At 34.9% G+C, this 21,368-nt stretch overlaps 1 protein-coding gene across 3 annotated transcripts in view; it reads right to left on the bottom strand.

The window, feature by feature from the left end:
• FNIP1 (folliculin interacting protein 1) overlaps positions 1-21,368 on the bottom strand; it is a 153,853-nt gene that overhangs the window by 25,996 nt on the left and 106,489 nt on the right. For all 3 annotated transcript variants that reach the window (XM_019422097.2, XM_019422098.2, XM_019422099.2), the window contains 5 exons: positions 17,245-17,380; positions 15,208-15,409; positions 11,121-11,206; positions 3,178-3,324; positions 1,836-2,005 (listed from right to left, as the gene is read on the bottom strand). In XM_019422097.2, the coding sequence (XP_019277642.1) occupies positions 1,836-2,005; positions 3,178-3,324; positions 11,121-11,206; positions 15,208-15,409; positions 17,245-17,380 (741 nt within the window). The remainder of the gene's footprint in view (positions 1-1,835; positions 2,006-3,177; positions 3,325-11,120; positions 11,207-15,207; positions 15,410-17,244; positions 17,381-21,368) is intronic.

The following is a 21,368-nucleotide window of genomic DNA, read 5'->3' as shown; positions in this document are numbered from 1 at the left end:
AGCTTTCCACCCAAGCATCCTCTCTTGGGCAAAAGTAAACTTCCCTAACTGAACTCTCACTCAACTTTTCATTTCTCTTACAGTTCCTCTTTGAATTATCCCCGTATTTGTTGACGATAATTTGTCATTGTTATTATTATTGTTCTATTTATTACCTTCAGTAATAAACTATCCACTTCTTGATACCAAGAACTACATTTCACCTTTCATACCCCCAATATTCTTTGCACAGGACCTTACATACATCATGCACTCAATAAGTGATTGTAGACTTGAAAATAAATTTGATATGTCCAAATAAAAAAATACCACTGAATACTTGATTTGAAAAAAGTTAATATCCATATAATGGAAAACTACCTAGCATAACAAAGGGATTGACTATGAATATATACAACATAGGTGAATCTCAAAGTAATTATGTTGAATGAAAAAAGTCAGACAGAAAAAAAACCATGTACTGTATGATTCCATTTATATCTAGAATTGCAAAGTAATCTATGGTGACAGAAAGCAGACCAACAGCTGCCTGGGTATGGAAAGGAAGGTGAGTAGGGAGAGTAGGTAGGGAAAGGAGGGAGAGATTACATGAGGAAACTTTTGGAAGCGATGGGTATGTTTACCATCCTCATTTTGGTAATGGTTTCAGAGGCATTCATATTTTGACATATATATCAAAACTTACAAAATTGTGTGTTTTATACATGTGTTGGCTGTATGTCAATTATTCCACGATTAACTAGATGAAAGTAAAGGAAGAAGGAAGAGAGGGAAGAAAGAGAAAAGAAGGGAAGTTACATGAATAAGTTACATGACCACCTGCAGGACAAGCTCACTCATCAACACAACCTAAGGGAAGTTTCTACCAAGTCATCAAAATGTTCTCATTGGACTCCTCCCCCATGCCCTAACAGCAATAGAGTAAGAGCAGGAGTAACAGCAGCCATATTTACCTCACACTGTTCTAAGCACTTTACACATATTATTTTATTTAATTTCCACATCTTTATGAAGTATGTACTATCTATTATTATTATCCCCAATTTGTAAACAAAGAGACTACAATCCAAACGTGGTCTGCCTAACTCACAGCCTGTCCTTTTTTAAAAAATTTTTTTAAACATTTATTCATTTTTGACTGACAGAGCGTAAGTAGGGGAGGGGAAGAAAGAGAGGAAGACATAAAATCCAAAACAGGCTCCAGGCTCTGAGCTGTCAGCACAGGGCCTGACACAGGGTTCAAACTCCCGGACCGCGAAATCATGACCTGAGCTGAAGTCAGATGCTTAACCAACTGAGCCACCCTCAGCCTGCCCTCACAGCCTGCACTTTTAAGCATCATGCTACAATGCCTGCCAAGTGACCGTCAACTAATCAACTATCCCCTCTCCTCAGTTATTCATTTTTTTAACAGGGCCTTGCACTAATGGAAACATTTTCCAAAATTACTCAACAAAAAAACAAAAGTAGAAAACAGGAACCCCAAGGGTTGCCTCTCAGTTAACCAGATTTAGTCTAGCTATCACAAGTGACTCTGATCCATGCTTCCCAGGAAAAGTATGTAATGTAAAACACCCTCAAGACCCTGAAGTTACTAGTAAACCAGTCTTCATCCTGCTTCTTCTCTTGTTCCCACTGCAGTTCTATATCTCTAAGGAACAGATACCACTTAATATGGGAATAAGACATGAAAGGACAAGTAAAGAAGTGCTTTAGAATGGAGGACGTAAAAGAGAACATCTTATTTCTTTACTTTTGTTTTTGCTATAAAGTAACTCCAGACAGTTACACAAAAGTCTAAGTATTATGCATAACATAAGGGTTTTCAGACATACCTAGTTGTGCCCAAAGTGGGTTATATGGATGAGTCTTTGCCAACATGTCCACACTCTGAGAGGAATGTTTTTCTAAAAATATTTTTATAGGTGGTTGTCCATTTGGCATGACTGTTGGAACCCAGGCAAGATGATTGGTCAGAACTGCAGTAATGAGTGCTGGCAAGAATCTGAAAACAAAAACACAGCTATCATATTCCAAATTGCCTTCATTAGACCTAATGTAAAATGCAGCAAGAGAATAAAGTAAAGAGACTACATATTCTCATGTAGCCAAACAGCATTAAAAAAGGAGAGGAAAGAAGAAAAGAAAAAGAAAAGACATATCACCTGGATGAAAATAAATATTAACAAAGTTTTTGGTTGGGTAGGGGTTAAAAAAAATCCTTGAAATAAAAGCAATATTCACACAGGGCTATTTCTGATAATTACAAAACAAAACTACCATTTTACTTGAAAAACTAGTTTCTGCAAAATTAATGAATCAACCAACAAGTCTATATATTTCCATATTACTGAATAGGAAAATGAAGGAACATTTTAAGCAAATTTTGTCTACCATCTAAAAGAATAAAACATCTAAATTATTCATCTGGATTCTAGGAATCTGATGTAATGGTTAGAAGAAAAAGTATGATAAAAGATCACATTAAATATGTATCACTGGAATCCTGGCACTTCGTTTGTTTTTGTTTTGTTTTGGGTTTTTTTGTTTGTTTGTTTGTTTGTTTTACTTATTTTCTATAGAATGAAACTGTAAGTGGATACGACTCACCAAACAATGGGAAGCCGCAGAGAATTGTTGTCAGGAACTTTAAGTCCTTAAGTTAACACATAATTAAAGATCTTTTTACAGTTTTTCATTCATAATATTCTGTGGACTTCTATATCTTATCTCTTTTTTTAATATTTAAAAACTGTTTATTTTTCAGAAAGAAAACAGAAGCAGGGGAGGGGCAGCGAGAGGGGGAGACAGAGGATCTGAAGCAGGCTCCAAGGTGACAGCAGCCCCATGTGGGGCTCTAACTCACAAACCATGAGATCATGACCTGAGCTAAAGTCGGACACTTAACCAACTGAGCCATGCAGGGCACTCCATATCCTATCTCTTAACTATCTTTTGGAATTCAGTTTTGGTTATTAATAATATGAAATAATTCCAAGGATAACAGTTAATTATTTAAATCACTTTTGTAACTGAGTTTGATCAAAATATAGATAATCACGGGATAACAGTTAATTATTTCACTTTTGTAACTGAGTTTGATCAAAATATAGATAATCACGTTATAGTAAATAATAACTAAGATAGATATACAAAAAGAAAGAGAGAAAGCCATACTGATTTTTGGAAGCATTTTCCATTAGAAATGTGAACTCCTTCATGAAACGATGACAAAGCTGGTTTTTTTCTGGAGTCCCCGACATCATTGTAAGCCAGACAGGCTCTCCAATTCGTGGCATTGTATAAAGATTACAAATTGTTGTTCTAAAAAGAGGAAAACACATTATGAAATTCATAGTTCCCAGAACTACATACTCTTAAAGTTTATATTGTCAGGTTGGGCCTCACAGGTAGATTATAAAAACTTTCAAAAGGACAAAATCAATCAAGTCATTCCTTCTTTGTCACCAGCATAGTAACACAGGAATGCTCTGCACATGAACTCAATATATGATGGTTCTGATGCAGTCTCTGCCCCTGATGACTGTGTGCTCTTGGGTAAATTACTTCCCTACTTTAGGCATCAGTTTCTGCCACCCATAAAAATGAAAGTATAGAACCAGATAATTTCTAAACCCCTTCCAGTTCTTCGTTTGTAAGGTATATGCCATACTTAAATATAATGCAAATAATCAACAACCTAGAGGAGAAAAATACTCTGTATTGGATAATAGCTTATCCATACACCCACTCAAAACAATAGTTTATTGGCATCATTTTGTTGCCTATGCTGAGACTCTTTAGTAAAGTTCTAAGGACACTATATCTGCACTCTGTATTTTATGACTTTCAATCTTCTGATGTTTTTCCTTGAATCAACAGAAGAAAGCATTATTGCACAATTATGATGACGCTTTTCTGGCTCTCTCTTGCATTTACTTAGACAACAGCTAGACCCATGAATTACACTCTCTCCTTAAGGCTTCAAGGACACCTTTAAAATATTAATCATTTTACTTCCACATTAATATCTATTCAGCCAAGTCCTATACACTCAGATTAAGCAAATGCTACAAAGCTGAGGCTTAAGAAACTAGTTGATCTTTTGGAAGATACAGAACTGTGTCCTACTTTCTACTCTCTAGAACAGTGCTATGTGATAGAACCTTTTTTTCCACAGTGATGGGAATGTTCTGTATCTGTGCTGTCCAAGATGGCACCCACTAGTCATATGTGATTACTTAACACTTAAAATGTGGTCAGTATGACTAATTGATTTTAACTTTAATTTTATTTAAATTAAGTACCAAAAAACAATTCAAGTATCCACATATGGCTAATGGCTACTATATTAGAAAGTACAACTCTAGAAAGTTATCTGAGATCTCCATAGGTCTAATACCTACTTCAGCATAATTCTTTTTTTTTAAATTTTTTTAATGTTTATTTTTGAGAGAGCGCACACAAGAGAGTGGGGGAGGGGCAGAGAGAGAAGGAGACATAGAACTCAAAGCAGGTTCCAGGCTCCACAGTGTCAGCACAGAGCCCCAACGCAGGTCTCGAACTCACAAACGGTGAGATCATGACCTGAGCCGAAGTCAGACGCTGAACCTACTGAGCCACCCAAGCACCCTAAGCATAATTCTCTAACACCTAGAACCCCAAAAAAGGAAAAGAATTATCTTGCCTGTATAAATTTTACTGAATCTTGACCCAGCATGAACACAATATATTACAATGGATAAAAGTGACAAACACAGGTCACATTAATGAGTTCTTGGTAGGGCATAATATCATGGCTGAGAACTTGAAAATAAACAAATGGAAAAGAATTACAGGCATTTTACAGAGAAAAATATGATTCAAATATAAACTAGGAATAGCTGAAAATGTTTATTTTTAAAGCCTATTAAGGATGTCCAAGTAAGATGGAAAAGTGAGCACCAATGTTTATCCCGTTCAGTTCTGAGGTCCCAAATGAACACCCGTTAAGGATCCGAAGACAGATTAAAAAAAATCTTTTTAACTGTTTATTTTTGAGAGAGTGACAAGAGTATGAAGCAAGGGAGGTGCAGAGAAAGACAGAAACACAGAATCTGAAGCAGGCTCCAGGTTCTGAGCTGTCAGCACAGAGCCTGACACAGGGCTTGAGCTCACAGACTGCAAGATCATGACCTGAGCTGAAGTCAGAAGCTTAACTGACTGAGCCACCCAGGCACCCCAACAGATAAATTACTATAGCAAATAAAAATGGGGAATAATCGGACTTAAAATTTAAATTATACATGTAATAAAATTCTAGAACACAAAACACAGAAAGGAATGTTAAGTGAAGTGTTAAGGTAGATGATGATATGGGTTACAGTGCTCACAGAAGGGGACACATACATAGCTAATCTCCTCCAATGAAACAAGAAGAGGCTCGAGACTGACAAATGCCTGGTAAAGTTAGGGCAGGAGTTATAGAGGACTGTAAACAGGGAGACTAATTCAAGGTCCATAAATGGCTGATGACCCCTTTCTGCACCCCCTATTTTTCCACAGAATGACTAGAGACTAGAAGAACAGATGTAGCAACTGACTAGCCCAGAGAAATAACATTGCTCAAAGCCTTACCGATATTCGAAGATTTCGCAGTATGTAAATAGATACACAATGAATCTTGTGATATTAAAATTTAATGGGAAGAAGGGACAGCAATTAGGAGAAAAAAATGTCTTATATATGCTCCTTCAGGAAGTGATAATAAAAACAGGTTCAGAACCACCACCTTAAAGTAAAGTTCTCCAGTTTGTGCCTAATTATGTACAGAACTCCCAACCTGTATTTTAGTGCTTCACTCTCAGCTGTGGAAGGGCGACCCAAATCCTGATATAGAGGGAGAGCCTCCAAGGAGAGAGGGACACAACCAGAAAAACAGAAACACACACTCACTCACACAAAATGACTCCAGAGGAAATAGAAAATGATACATTCAAAAAAAGGAAAACATGAAAAAGACATAAAAGGTCAGTTCAGGCATATACCTAACAAAAAGAATTCAAGACAGAGAAGACAGAGGAAAATAAATAATCAAAGAAAGTAGAAAATTTACCAGAACTCAAGCTAGTGCTAGAGCTATACTGAAGCTGAAGGGCCTAACAGGCCTGTTATACCTAACAGGCCTGTTATACCTAACAGGCAGGTATAAACTCATGGCAGGAATTAGAAATGCTCCAAAATTGATAAATCAAGAAATATCTACAGTAAGTATACTGTTTAGTAATGTGGAGGTAAATAAAAGAAATAGGTCAGAGTGTTCTTGAGAAGTAAGAATGGGGATGGGAAAGAGAGGATATGGTTCATTTCTTTTTCATTATTAGATTTCTCAGCATATTTTGTGTCTTTAACCATGTGAATGTACTTTCTGATGAAAAGAAATACTGTATAAATGAATGAATGAGCTGATCGATTCATTTTCCATGAGTTTCTTAAGCATATTAGAGACTACTACAAGTCCATGTGTCATGGGGCAGAGCCAGATCACTAACCTTGGTATAGTGGTCCACTGAGGGCATTAGGTTTAATGTTTTGATGCTTAAGACTAGGTACTACAACCTCAGAGTGTATCAAATGCAAAGAAGGCAAATAAATTAATTATGCAATGGAGTTTCTCATTATACACAACTCTATGTTGTTATTAGCAATCTAGAAGTAATAGTACTTTCTTCTCCTCTCCCCTAATGATTATGCCCTAATTTTCAGTGGTAAGAAAGGTAAGAATTTTTAGTTACCTGACCCCTTATTTTTCCTGACTGTCCCTAAAGAATGAAAGACTACTTTAGGCGGAAGTAAACTGTGGGCCTGATTTAGTTTTCTTTGATATGCAGAAAGTCTAAGTCAGAGTCCAAGGACCTCAACTTTGCCAAATCGCTCTGCTAACTAAACATGCTTCTTGTCTGTCTAGGTATCATGGCTTCTGCATGCATGTGAATCATTTCCTTCCTCTTCCCAACTACCCCAAATTCATTAATCATCTGGTCTCAAATAATCACATACTTTAAAAACTACCTATTAATTTTTAATAATCATTTAATTTAAAAATTAAGACAGATTCTCATTATTTGCAGCAATGTTCTGTAAAGCTGATGCAAACAATGAATTAGTGAACAATGAATCACTTTACCTAGGGAAAATACATAGCATAGTTAGGTTCCTGTGAGTCTCTCATCACATTTTTGTCAGCTCTTCAATACATAACCTTGTTTTATGTGGGTTTCTGTTTACAGATACCTTATTTAATATACTATTGATTCATTTACATTGAATTCACAGCCAACAGCACTGTAACTCAGGTATTCATGAAGGTTACACGTATTTTGTCTGTAAGGCACATCACTGCCTTCTTACACTTAGGAACATTAGATAGCATTTCAGCAGTACACTCGAGGGTGATTTTTTTTTTTTTTTTACGTTTATTTTTAAGAGATAGAATGTGAGCAGGAGAGGGGCAGTTAGAGAGGGAGACACAGAATCCAAAGCAGGCTCCAAGCTCTGAGCTGTCAGCACAGAGCCTGACGTGGGGCTCAAACCCACAAACAGTGAGATCATGACCTGAGCCAAAGTTGGAAGCTTAACCGACTGAGCCACCCAGGAACCCCGAGGGTGATTTTTAATAGCAAAATCACTAACAAAAAGCACAAAATGAAAAAAAAAAAAGTGCCTTTAAATAGATGCAAAAAGGATACTTGTTTACAGATTGAGAGCTGAAACAAGAAGGCAGAGTAATGCCTTGTTCAACCTCATCTAGGAATGTATCGGACTACTCTATTTTTTTCACTGTTCTGCACATGTTACAAGTGATCATTAAAACACTGAGTATATTTTTTTTTAATTTTTTTTTTAACATTTTTATTTATTTTTGAGACAGAGAGAGACAGAGCATGAACGGGGGAGGGGCAGAGAGAGAGGGAGACACAGAATCGGAAGCAGGCTCCAGGCTCTGAGCCATCAGCCCAGAGCCTGACGCGGGGCTCGAACTCACGGACCGCGAGATCGTGACCTGAGCTGAAGTCGGCCGCCCAACCGACTGAGCCACCCAGGCGCCCCAACACTGAGTATATTTTGAGGTCATAAATAAATTTCAGCAAGTAGGTGAATTCACAAATGTACAATCTGTATGTAACAAGGATTAAATGTATATATTAAAGTACTAATGATAGACCTAACAAAAATTGTAACAGTTTATAAAGTATTTTTAAGATTCTGTAAGAATGCTTAACTGACTTACAGACTTTCATATCTGTACAGTGACTGAAGTAAAATAATCAAACTAATACAAAAGGAAAGGTATACAGTTATGACCTACATTTTCAATGGTTATATAAGTCATACATACTGTAAATTCTAGGCAATATTAAAATTCTAAGACGAGGCCTTTCGTACTACCCAATAATATAGCAATTAACTCACAGGTATTTAAAATTGTTTTGAATAAAAATTTTTATAACCAAAGAGCAAGATTAGTATTCTACTAGGAATGAATCTTATAACAATATTACTATTCTGGTAACCTCAACTGGATCTATAATGGCAGAGTTTCCTCAGACCTAAAATAGGGACTCTTGGCCTTTTTCCACAAAGCTTGTGACTGCAGAGAAAAAACTATCAACTCAATAATGTAAGAAACAGTTTCTAGTGCAAGGGCAAAGATTCACACTGCCTTGTAATAGTTAAAATGTGAAACTCAAAAAGAATATTACAGGATTCGTTTAGGCAAATAAGCAAAAGTTCTGTTCAAACATATATTTTTAATAATTCCAGTCTAAAGTCAACAGAACAACTCAACTGAAACAAAAATTTTTAAAAATTATTTACAGAATAACCAATCATTAAGAGCACCTTTCTTTTACTTTAAAGGTATAGTATCCACTTCAGGAAAAGCAGAACTCTTAAGAATCTTTGAGTGAACTTTCAAGCAAATTACAGATTAAATTTAGAAACTGAGAAGATTGTAACTTTTCATATTTCTTGAAAACCACTTATATTCATGACAAAGGCATATTTTACAGATTTCTCATAGAGAAATCACTCTAGAATTTCTTTGAGTTATGCAGTTAGAGTAAAATTCTTCAGCTCTGTAAACAGAGGTGACCAGAGCTACAAGGGAATGCGTGAAGAGCTAAGCTGTCGTAAACCAGGAGAAATGTATAAATAACCATGGTACTCAGCTGATAATATTTCAGGTTACAATGTTCAACATGTCTTGGTTTCAATAAAACAAAAGAACTTCTCCCATAGCACGCATAATCTCTCTCAAGAATTTCCAAGGCCAGAAAGTCATTATTTCAAAATAATATTCTCAAATGTGGAGTATGACATCCTTTCTCAGAACTGTACAGCTGCAGTTGCTGTATGGTTGTACAATGAAGGCTTGCAAATATACCTAACATTGTAGTAGTACAGATTTGGTAATTTTTTTCCCTGAAAACAGTTTAACCTAGTAATTTCCACACAGATTGTGAAATAAAAATGCAAGGCTCTAGACCTCCTGATTCAAACTCCACAAGTCTGGGAAACATTTTGTTACATTTGCCTAGTGATCAGCTGAGCACTGCATTTTTCTTTTTAATTGGAAGTTTTTAATATACTTTAAGTTCCAAACAAAATCAATTTGAGTTTTAACAAAATCAATCATTTTTTATTTCAATTCATTGTATCCTTACATGAAAATATTACTTAAAAACAAGCTCACCAAAAAGAACTAAGATTAAAGCACAAGATTATAGAATACTTCCTCCTCCATTCCCAGCACCTTGCCACCATATCGTATCAACAAAAAATTGCTAAAAGACAATAAACACAGTCTGAAAAGACAAAGAAAGCATCAGAATCAAACTGAGATCTAAGACACAGATTTTGTTCCTATCAGATGTTAATATGCTACCATTTATATATATATATGTATATATATATATATACATATATATATATAAATTAGTAAAACTATCACCTCCAATATAATTTTCACTTGTGCAAGTTATTTCCTTCTAAGACAAAAAAAGAAAGAATACAGGTTGAAATTTATTTCTCTAATTTTTCTCTACACATTCCCTAACCACTGAATTTAATGAACAAAAATGGAAGATATTTAAACTCACTTTTAATGCCTTTTATCCTAAAAACTATGGTAAATAAAAGATGAAAGACTAGAAAATTTTATCCTTCTCAGTAGCTGAGACCAGTGGATGATTACTACACAACAGCTATAAAGTATACTCAATTTAAATAAATTAAAAACATGATAAAACATTCCATATTAGTTAGGTTATTTTTACCATGAAATTTCTATTTAATGGTTATGTGTAATTCAGTTTCAAATATTATACAAAACATTGTTCAGGCAATTAAGTCTCTCATTTTGAGAGAGGTTAAAAAAACAAAGAAACCAGATTCACTTCCACTGTGGTTTACTTTTAACACAGTAAGAGAAAAATGAAGAATAAAAAAGTTGAAAACAAACACAGGTTTTCTCTTACTGTCAAATTTACTAAATACACCACCCCTTAGTAATCTCCATTAACAAAAGGTATGTGGGTATATGTGTATGTGTGTGACATGCCTATAGTTTACCACAGCAATCCTGAAATAGCACAAGCTAAAACAGGTTCTCACTTCAAAATGTGACAGTCCTTTTAAAACAACAATCCAGGAGATCCCTGCCCCAATATAGACCATTCAGTCATCAATGAACAAATATTAAGCCAGTTTTTCTAAAACAGATACATAAACTACTGGTGATAATAACTACTGGTGGTACACTTGACCAGTCTCTAGGAGCCCAACAGGGAAGACAAAGCACATTTCTGCTGGAATGAGGATCTCCTCTTCATATTTGCTGTGTGTAATGGTTCGGTACTAAAAACGATCCCACTGATGAATCCCAAATGTGCCTGAATCCCTAGCCCATTTGACATTTAATAACATAAAAGCCATGGCCTAGTGATTTATACACCCTCATCTGGCCATGGGACAAAGAAATTCAAAAAATTAAATTTTATTAGAATAAGCTAAAGAAACTAAATAAATCTTGCATACACTGCTAGACAACTCTAAATTATGAAAAGCTGGAGAATACATACCTGAATTCATTTAGGGCATCAACTATTCGATTATATGCCAAACTCCTCTGACTGGCATCAGCAGATCTCCGGCTCATTTTCATAGCCTTGAAAGTAATGAAATAGTTAATTCTTACACTGATCACAGGCAAAACACTGAAGAAAAAAAAAGTGAAAGACAAAGTCACTTATTTCCACAACACTTTACCACCAACCTTGTCTAGAAAGATGTAAAGAAGGCACATATATTTACAGTGGCTTTACTGTACGTACCCTTGATCATTAACAATTATAACAAAATTCAAAATTTTCTAATGTTAAATCTTTTACTCTGTCAAATGAAAGAATATCAATACAAAGAGAAAATGATATTGACAGTTTCTGGATTATATAAAACTACTTTTTTTTTTTTAACAAACAGAACAAGATACAATGATAACTCAGTAACAACAGCTCATGGCTTCCTCTAATATTTCACAGATAATGGCTTCTTAAGTAAACCTTTTATAAAACCTAGAACATCAAGATTCTATTGAAAGATATCACAAGTTATTAGTAATATTTGCTTTCTTTTTTTTTTTTTTTTATTTTTTTTTTCAACGTTTTTTATTTATTTTTGGGACAGAGAGAGACAGAGCATGAATGGGGGAGGGGCAGAGAGAGAGGGAGACACAGAATCGGAAACAGGCTCCAGGCTCCGAGCCATCAGCCCAGAGCCTGACGCGGGGCTCGAACTCACGGACCGCGAGATCATGACCTGGCTGAAGTCGGACGCTTAACCGACTGCGCCACCCAGGCGCCCCTATATTTGCTTTCTTAAAACATATTTAGCCAAGGTTGAGAGGCCTTGCTTTAGGTGAACAAAACGGGGATCTGGATTAGGATACAGATGTCAAAAATAACCTTGTAATTTTTTACGCTTTTTCAAAGGGAATGTACTTCTGCATAACTTTTATGATTAAAAATCAATTTAAAAAATTTTAAACATCTTTTTAAGAAATCAGACTACTTTAAGGTCAGAAATCATGTTCACGTATACCCAAAAACTAAGTAAAACTTACTTATGTTTTCACAAACTGTTGACAGATTCCCAATGTATAAAAAAGTGAATATTCTTTAGCTAGAATTGAACACTGTTATTAATTTTACCAGCAGTAAAGTATTAAGATTACATTACAGATCTCAAAAGGTAGCACAGGCTTCAAAATAATTCTCAAAGTGCCCAGAGACAAAACCTTACATAAAGGTATTCATTCATTAAGCTTTACCTTTTAGCTATAATAAGAAATAAGATGTTAAACTTGAACAAATATCCAAACGACTGTAAGTACTGCAATGTACACCTTTAGGTTATAAAATGGTCAAAACATTAAAACATTTAAAAAGTAATCTTTAATGAGTTCTATATTGACTGAATATATCAAGTTTTATACAAAACTTCACAATTTTCCCTGTAACCCAAAATGTCAGTTCAGCCACAACTAAATATTATGTATGTGTACAGACTCTGGAACCAACATACTTTAAAAAAGGGACAGCAGCCAACTGAAGAAAATGCCACCAAGGTCTAACTTCTGAAAAAGTAAGTAAAAATGGCCTTTACTCATCTGTTCCGTAAAAGTGTACTGCTAATGATCTCTTTGTCCTTTGACAGACTTCATGTGAATAACAAACATCAATGTACTCTCTAGAGGCAGATAAGCCTCAGTCATTGATAAGTTACTGAAATGCATCCTCTGCTTTCTAGATCATTCTTACTGGTCTTCCCCTCTACAGCCTCTTATTCCACTCTCTTTTAAAAAACATACCGGTAAATTAATATTCTAAAGCACAATTTGGAGATAGCTTTAACAACAAAGTCAAAACTTATGGCAAGCATTCTTTGAGATCTGGTTTCCATTAATTCTGCAGCCATACGACCCATGGCTGGTTGGTATGGTAGTGGTGGTTAGTTCCACATACCATCAAAGGGATTAATAATTTAATTATATCCACTGATATATTAGTTTAACTTCCTGGGAATGTCTTCCAAAAATTCACCAAGATGTTAACTACAGTGTAATTATATTGTGAAAAAGAAGAAATAACCTAATAGAAATATTGTTACTTAAGGAAATCCACTAAAATATATTTAAGAATGATTTATAATGACATGAGAAATATGTATGTTACAATGATGAGTTTTTTTTTTTTAATTTTTTAAATGTTTATTTATTTTGAGAGAGTGAGCATGCATGCACACACACATGCAGGAGAGGGGCATGGAGAGAGGGAGAGAGACAATCTCAAGGAGGCTCCTCACTATCAGCACAGAGCCCAATGCAGGGCTCGATCTCATGAACCCATGAGATCATGACCTGAGCCAAAATCAAGAGTCAGACATTCAACCAAATGAACCACCCAGGCACCCCTACAATGATGGGTATTTTAAAATATGTACATAACAAAAAGAACATGTACACATAACAATACCAATCAAGTAAAAGTACAATATATATAGAAATAGCCTGGGTAAGACTTTGAGCAAAAGGTTACATAGTTATTTTTGGGTGGCAAGTATATCTATTTTCCTTGCTATTCTACTATATCCAATTTTCAAAACTTTATGTTTAAAAATCATAAACATGCTTTAAGATGTAGTCCAAACGAAACATCTTCTCAACAGGAAGTAATTTTTCTTTCCTGTGGACTCCTAACAACTTTGCTTGTCTTTTTTAGTTATTCTTATGTTCTATCTTGTATTCACAATTTTCTTACTTTATACAAATTTATCATACACACTAGCAGCAGCATGAAATACAAATGATCAGTCCTACCTTCTTAAAACACTTCCTTCACTTGGCTCCCCCTAAAAAAGTACTCTATCTTGTTTCTTCCTATTACTTGAATGGCCAATCCCGTTTCTTCTGTGGGTTTTCTCAACTCTTCAGATTTTAACTGTTAAAATGCTACACAAATCAAGTCTAGGACCTCCTTTACTTTTTTTTAATCCCTCAGTTTCACGGCTTTAAAGATCATCCATACACTGATGACAGTCTAGCCTGGAGCTTTCTCCTAAACTCTAGACTCATATAATATCCAGGAGGCATTTCAAACAATCAGCTGACTTTCCTCCACCGAAACTGTTCCATCTTAATCTTTCCCATTTTAGTACTAGCAACTCCATCCTTCTTACTGCTTAAATGAAAAATCTCAAGCCAACTGCTCTCTTTCTCATACATCAGCTAATTCAGTCAATCAGCTAATTTCATTAGCTCAATTTTCAAAACATATCCAGAATCCAACCACTGCTCACCAATTCCATCACTAATTTGGTGTACCTGCCATCTCTTACCTGGATCACTGCAACAAACTCCTAACTGCAACATCCACGTTTGACCCTAGAAATCTATTCTCCACCAGCAATAAGAGTAATCCTCATAAATAATGTCATTCCTCTGCTTGAAACTCCAATAGTTTCCCATCTTTCTTAAGAGTAAATGTCAGTGCTCTTACAATGATATCCTAAAAGTCCCTACATAATCTGATCTTACTTCCAACCCAGCCACTTTGGCCTCCTCTTTGCTTAAGCATCAAGATTATTCTTGACACAAAGCCTTTGCCCCTGCCTGGGAAATTTTTCCCTCAGATAGTTGTATCTCACTTCTTCCATATCTCTGGATCAAATGTCATTTTATCAGGAGCCTTCATGACTAGCCAATAAAAAATGAGCAATAACTCCACCCAACATTCCTTATAAACCTGTTTTATTTTTCTCCACGGTATTTACCATCAAAAATCTTATCTATTAATTTATTTGCTATCTCATGAGATCAAGAGTGCTGCTTTTTCCCCATATTATCTTCAGTTACTAGGTTACTGCTTGCCACATTATGGGCCCACAAACATTTATTAAATGAATGAATGAATGACTTTATACCATTTATTAGGCAGTAAGGTCCTTAATAACAGTTGAAGTCTATATTGCACCTCCAGAGCACTTGGTAGTGTACGTGCGCCATGGCTGTTAGTTTTTCTGCCAGATGAATAAACATAATACTAAACCAGGAGAGTAAGATTCAGAGGAAAATAAAGGACATTAACAAACCAGCAACATGACTATGCTTACCTGTTCTATTGCACTCTTTAGTTTGTTCATGTGGCTTTCAAAGAGAGGAAAATGTGAAAAAAAGAATTCATTAAATTTGTTATTTTCATCTTCATCTTTGGATAATGAAAAGATTACCCCAATTGCAATCTTCTTTTTCCTCACAATTCCTGGATTAGGGCCACAGCTTTCATCTGACAGATTAAAGCTTTCTTCTATAGACCTTAAAAATAAATGTTTTTTTTTAATATAAAAAAAATAATTAAATTCACAATTTCATCTCCTTGCTAATTTAATGTATACAAGCTAAAGGTCTTCTGCTGTTTTATCAAGTAAATCTAAAAATGTATCTCAACTGTCTATGAAAAATCTACTGGCTATTCCTTCATACTCACATTTTTATAAAAAATTTTAACAGAGTCATATTGGGAACATTTTTGTTTAGTTAGAAGTCACTAAAAAAAAAGGAGTTAATTCCCAATTCATAATCCACCTAAAATGCCTTAATTTTAAGGTTATAAATGACTCTGATATAATTCACTGTTCTACGATCTACTTGTATCTCCTTCTGAATTCAAGAGTAAAATTTAAAAAATCAAGGACTAAAGGGAGTAACTAAAACAGAAAACAAGAAACTTTATTTAATCTACGTTGTACTACGTACATTAATTTTATACTACGTTTAATCTAAGCTGTACTTGACATAGGCTTAAAAAAAATCTTTCAAGAATGAATTAACTTGTCTAATTAGAAACATGAAAAACTGAAATATCAAAACATGGAGTACACTGAACAAACACCTAAACAGAAGAGTTACAATTATAAAACTTTTAGGAAAAAACATAGGGTAAAAGATTTATGACACTGAATTTGGCATTTATTTCTTGGATATGACACCAAAAATACAGACAACAAAAGAAAAAAGATAAACTGGACTACATAAAATTAAAAACTACTGTATATCAGAATGAAAAGGCCACCCATGGAATGGGAGAAATTACTGCCAACCATATGTCTCATAAGGGAATAATATTAGAATATATAAAGAACTCCTACACCTCAACAACAACAAAACAACCTAATTAAAAAATGGGCAAACCACTTGTATAGATATTTCTCCAAAAGACAGACACATGGCCAATAAGCACATAAAAATATACTCAATATCACTGACCATTAGGCAATATTAGGGAATATTACTGCATTAGGGAAATGCAAATCAAAACCACAATAAGATACTACTTCACATCCATTAGGATGGCTATTATCAAAAAAAAACAGAAAAATAACTACTTACTGGCAAAAATGTAAAATGGCAACTGTGGAAAACAGTATGGCATTTCTTCAAAAACATATTCAAAGAATTACCATATCACCCGAAAATTCCACTTCTGGGTATACCCACCCCCAAAATTGAAAGCAGAGACTCAAACAGGTATTTATACACATATATTCATATCAGCATAACGTGCAAAAACCAAAAGGTGGAAGCCACCCAAAAGTCCATCAACAGATAAGTGAATAAACAAAATATGATATATACATACAATGGAATATCATTCAGCCATAAAAAGAAATAAAATCCTGATACATTCTACAACATAGATGAAACTTAAAGACATGCTGAATGAAATCAGCCACACATAAAAAGACAAATATTGTATGATTCCACTTATATGAGGTATCTATAGTAGTCAAATTGAAAGAGACAAAAAAAAAAAAAATCGACAGAGGATGACAGGATGCTAAGGGGAAGGAGGAACAGGGAGTTAACTGTTTAATGGGTACCGTTTGGGGGTATAAAAAAGTTCCAACCATGAAGAGTGATGATGGTTGCAAAACAATGTGAAGGTACACTGAACTGTATGCCTAATACTGGTTAAAACTTAAAACTTGAATTTAAAATATATTTTAAAAGTTTCAAGGCTTAAAATACACAAAATACAAGCCCAGGCTCAAAAACAAAAACAAAAACAAAAACAAAAAAAGCCTTCAGAACTGTGTTTAAGGAACTATTCAATTTTATTACTTTATTATAAAGTGAAGATTCCAACTTACCATCTAGGAAATACCCCATTCTCCAAACTTGTTGTTTGGCTGCGTCGCCAACGTCGCTGGTAACTGCTGGCACAACTTCGGGTAAGTGAGGAGTTGGGAGAGGGAAACGGTGTAATAAGCAAGCTGCTGAGAGATGCTGTCAGTCAAAATAAAAACAAGTATAATATAAGCATTTAAAAATATGTCAATAAAAACTGAGCAAAAATATAAATTTCTTTTTAACAAATTTAACAGTAGTGACTCAAATTTTCCATTTTGTTTCATGAGCTTCTTAAAAATTTCCATTAAAAAAAAAAAACATCATTGTTGGAACAAAGTCTAAGAGCAGAAAAATCATATACCAATAGTGTGTTGGCAAGAGAATCTGAGACATTCCCCTTTTTATATTCTTACCCTCACTCTACCCACTTTAGAAGAAAGGGCTCATTTAAAACAAAGCATTATCTCTTTGGCCATAAGTGTCCAAAGCATAGCCAAATAGCCCCTAAATTAAAAGAAATATGCTACGATTCCATTTTTCAAAAAATTTTTTAATTTCATTTTTCTTAAAGTTTGTATTTAAATTCTAGCTAGTTAACATGCAGTGTAATATTAGTTTCAGGTGCACATATATAGAGATTGAATACTCCCATACAACACCTCTTGCTCATCACAAGGGCATTCCTTAATCTCCATCACCTATTTAACCCATCTCCCCTAAGCATCAATTTGTCCTCTAAAGTTAACAGTGTGTTTCTTGGTTTGCCTTCCTCCCTTTTTTTCCCATCTTGTTCACTTGTTTTGTTTCTTAAATTCCACATATGAGTGAAATCAAGTGATACTGATCTTTCTCTAACTTACTTCACATAGCATACTCTCTAGCTCCATCCATGTCTTTGCAAATGACAAGATTTCATTTTTTTTATGGCTGAATAATATCCCATTGTATGTGTATACACACACACACACACACACACACACACACACACACATCCCACATATTGTTTCCGTTTATCAGTTGATGTATACTTGGGCTGTTTCCATAATTTGGCTATTGTAGATAATGCTGCTATAAACATGCATTGTAAACTGTATAAACATGCAAGTATCCCTTTGAATTAGTATTTTTATATTCTTTGGGTAAATACCTAGTAGTGCAATTGCTGGTTTGATAAGATTCAGTTTTAACGCAGCAGACAGATTTTAAGAACAAAAGTTTTATTTGAAAATAAGTGCCTGAATGTCATTTAATGATGTCTTTTAAAAGCACATCATCTTATACCTGTCACAATGGCTAGAAACAAAAAGATAAGAAATAACAAGGGTTGACAAGGATATGGAGAGAAAAGAACTGTCATGTAATGGGAAAGCAAACTGGTACAGCCACTATGGAAAACAGTATGGAGGCTCCTTAGAAAACTAAAAACAGAAATACCATATGATCCAGTTAATTCTACCACTGGGTATTTACTCAAAGAAAACAAAAACACTAATTTAAAAATAGGCACTCCTAAGTTTAGGAGGAGCACTATTTACAATAGCCAAGATATAAAAGCAACCCAAGTGTCCATCAAAAGATGAATGAACAAGTAAGATGCATACAATATTGCTCAACCATACAAAAGAGTAAGATCTTGTCATCTGCGACAATGTGGATGGAACTAGATGGTATTATGCTAAGTGAAATAAGTCAGGCACAGAAAGACAAATACCCGAAGACTTCACTTACATGTGGAATCTAAAAAAACAAAAGGCAGAAAGAGACGCATTAACACAGAGAACAAAGTGATGGTTGCCAGAGGGAGGCTGTTGGATAGGAAGGGCAAGTTGGGTAAAGAGGAGTGGGAGATAAAAGCTTCCAGTTATGGAATGAGTAAGTCACAAGGATAAAACGGACAGCATAGGGAATAAAGTCAATGGTACTGTAACAGTACTGAATGGTGATAGATGGTAGCTACACTTGTGGTAAGCATGGTGTAACATCTAGAGTTGTCAAATCACTATGTTGTACACCTGAAATGGATGTAATGGATGCAACATTGTGTATTACAACTATACTTAAAACTATACTTCAATAAAAATAAAATAAAAATACTACTGATCCTTGAACAACATGGGTTTGAAATGTGCAGGTCCACTTATACATTTTCTTTTCAATTAATATAGTATAGTATTATAAATGTATTTTCTCTTCTTTTTAATTTTCTTAATAAAATGTTCTTTCCTCTAGCTTTTTTATTATAAAAATATAGTATATAATACATATAATATGTAAAATATATGTTAATTGACTATTTATGTTATTGGTAAGGCTATTATTTTTTTAGGGAGTCAAAAGTTTTCTTACTGTGCAGGGCTGGAGGAGAGGGTTGGTGCCCCTAACCCTTGCATTATTGAAGGGTCAACAGTACTCATGATTTGCTTGTGTACAGGTAGTCAAGCTTCTGAATGCTTGGCAACTTTTTTTTTTTTCCCAGAGAGAGAAAGAGAGAGAGAGAGAGCCCTCAGGTACACACCAGCGGGGGAGGGACAGAGAGAGAGGGAGAAATAATCCCAAGTAGGCTCCACACTATCAGCACAGAACCAGACATTGGGCTCAAACCCAAAAACTATGATACCATGACCTGAGCTGAAATCAAGAATCAAAAGCTTAATGAACTGAGCCACCCAGATGCCCAGTTTGGCCACTTTTAATAACAGTCAGGACTACACCTACTAAGTTCCAAAGAGTAATCCTATGGACTGCTCTCTGGAGCATTCTAAGGGGTGACAGACACATTCTAACAGAACCCATTATGATTATAATTGCTGCAATCCCCTAATTGTGAGGTTTATTGTCTTCCCAAACCTCTCTTTCCAAAAAGTGCCAAAAGCCACAACCCTTCATTTTTCCTTAGGCTATGAATCCTCCCCTTCTCTATACTGGCTCCAGAGAGGAAAAGACATTAAGAGCTTGCATTTGTTTGGCAAGATTTTATATTCCTATCTTCATGATTACAACCACATGCTAAAAATTTGTAAGGTAATCAAAAACTGCCAAGTATTATTATCATCTATAAAAAGGTACACATCAGATGATATATTATTTTGGACATCAGGAGTGAAAACTAAGACTGTCATTATGAAGATCTGTTCATTTCAATTCTAACAAATTTAATGATCAAGAACTTTATGTGCCATACAACTATCTGAGCCATCAATGCATTAATTCTAAACTACTTTCTTGAAAAGACCACATTTTTACCATTGTATTCTAAAACTTTGTAGTCTAGATTGGGTATGTATAACTAACTTGGGTATGGCTTCAATGAAAAATCAAATGCTAACCTAAATTTGGAAGAGCTATGTGTTAATAAATGCTGGTATTAAAAATAACCCTACTTTGGGAAAAGAAGAAAATACACAATTAATTTAAAAGGAGTATGTGAATTTAATGCTTGAACAAGTCTTACAGATCAATCCAGCCTGGTCCTTCAATTTAAACTAAAGAAAATGAAGGGTAGAAATTAATTTATCACCTCTGAAACCTGGATAAAATAAGAACCAAATTCCTGCCACAGTAGAGAAAACTAAAATCTCGAGATTACACAGAAGCAATGAGTATTAAAAGAAAATATACTCTAGATTAGTTCCCAAGAACAAAAATAAAAAACTCAATTAGAAAAGAAGGGTGATCATGCTAGCTACAATCTAAGCTCCAGACAGGTATATGGAGTGCCTTTCGAAGCCCCTGGGCAGAATGGACAGGGTCCACACTGGCCAAGCCATCATGTCCATCGTACCAAGCTGCAGAACAAGGAGCATGTGAATGAGGTCCTACAAGGGGCCAAGTTCAAGTTCTCTGGCCACCAGAAGATCCGCATTTCCAAGAAGTTGGACTTTACTAAGTTTAATGCAGGTGAATTTGAAGGCATGATAGCTGGCTGAAAAGTGGCTCATCCCAGATGGCTATGGGATCAAATATATCCCTAATCATAGCCCCTTGGACAAATGGTAGGGTCTGCACTCAAGAAAAACTTGGCACTGCCCTCTTCCTATTCATGCCCACCAAGAAATCCTACTTTCTGTCAAAAAGAAAGAAAGAAAGAAAGAAAGAAAGAAAGAAAGAAAGAAAGAAAGAAAAAGAAAGGAAAGGTGAGATTATT

This window comes from Panthera pardus, unplaced genomic scaffold (assembly GCF_024362965.1).
Source record: "Panthera pardus isolate Hobbes unplaced genomic scaffold, ASM2436296v1 HiC_scaffold_2, whole genome shotgun sequence".
Classification (NCBI taxonomy): Eukaryota; Metazoa; Chordata; class Mammalia; order Carnivora; family Felidae; genus Panthera; species Panthera pardus.
Note: the sequence above shows the minus strand (reverse complement) of the source record. Positions and strands in the feature narration are given on the sequence as shown.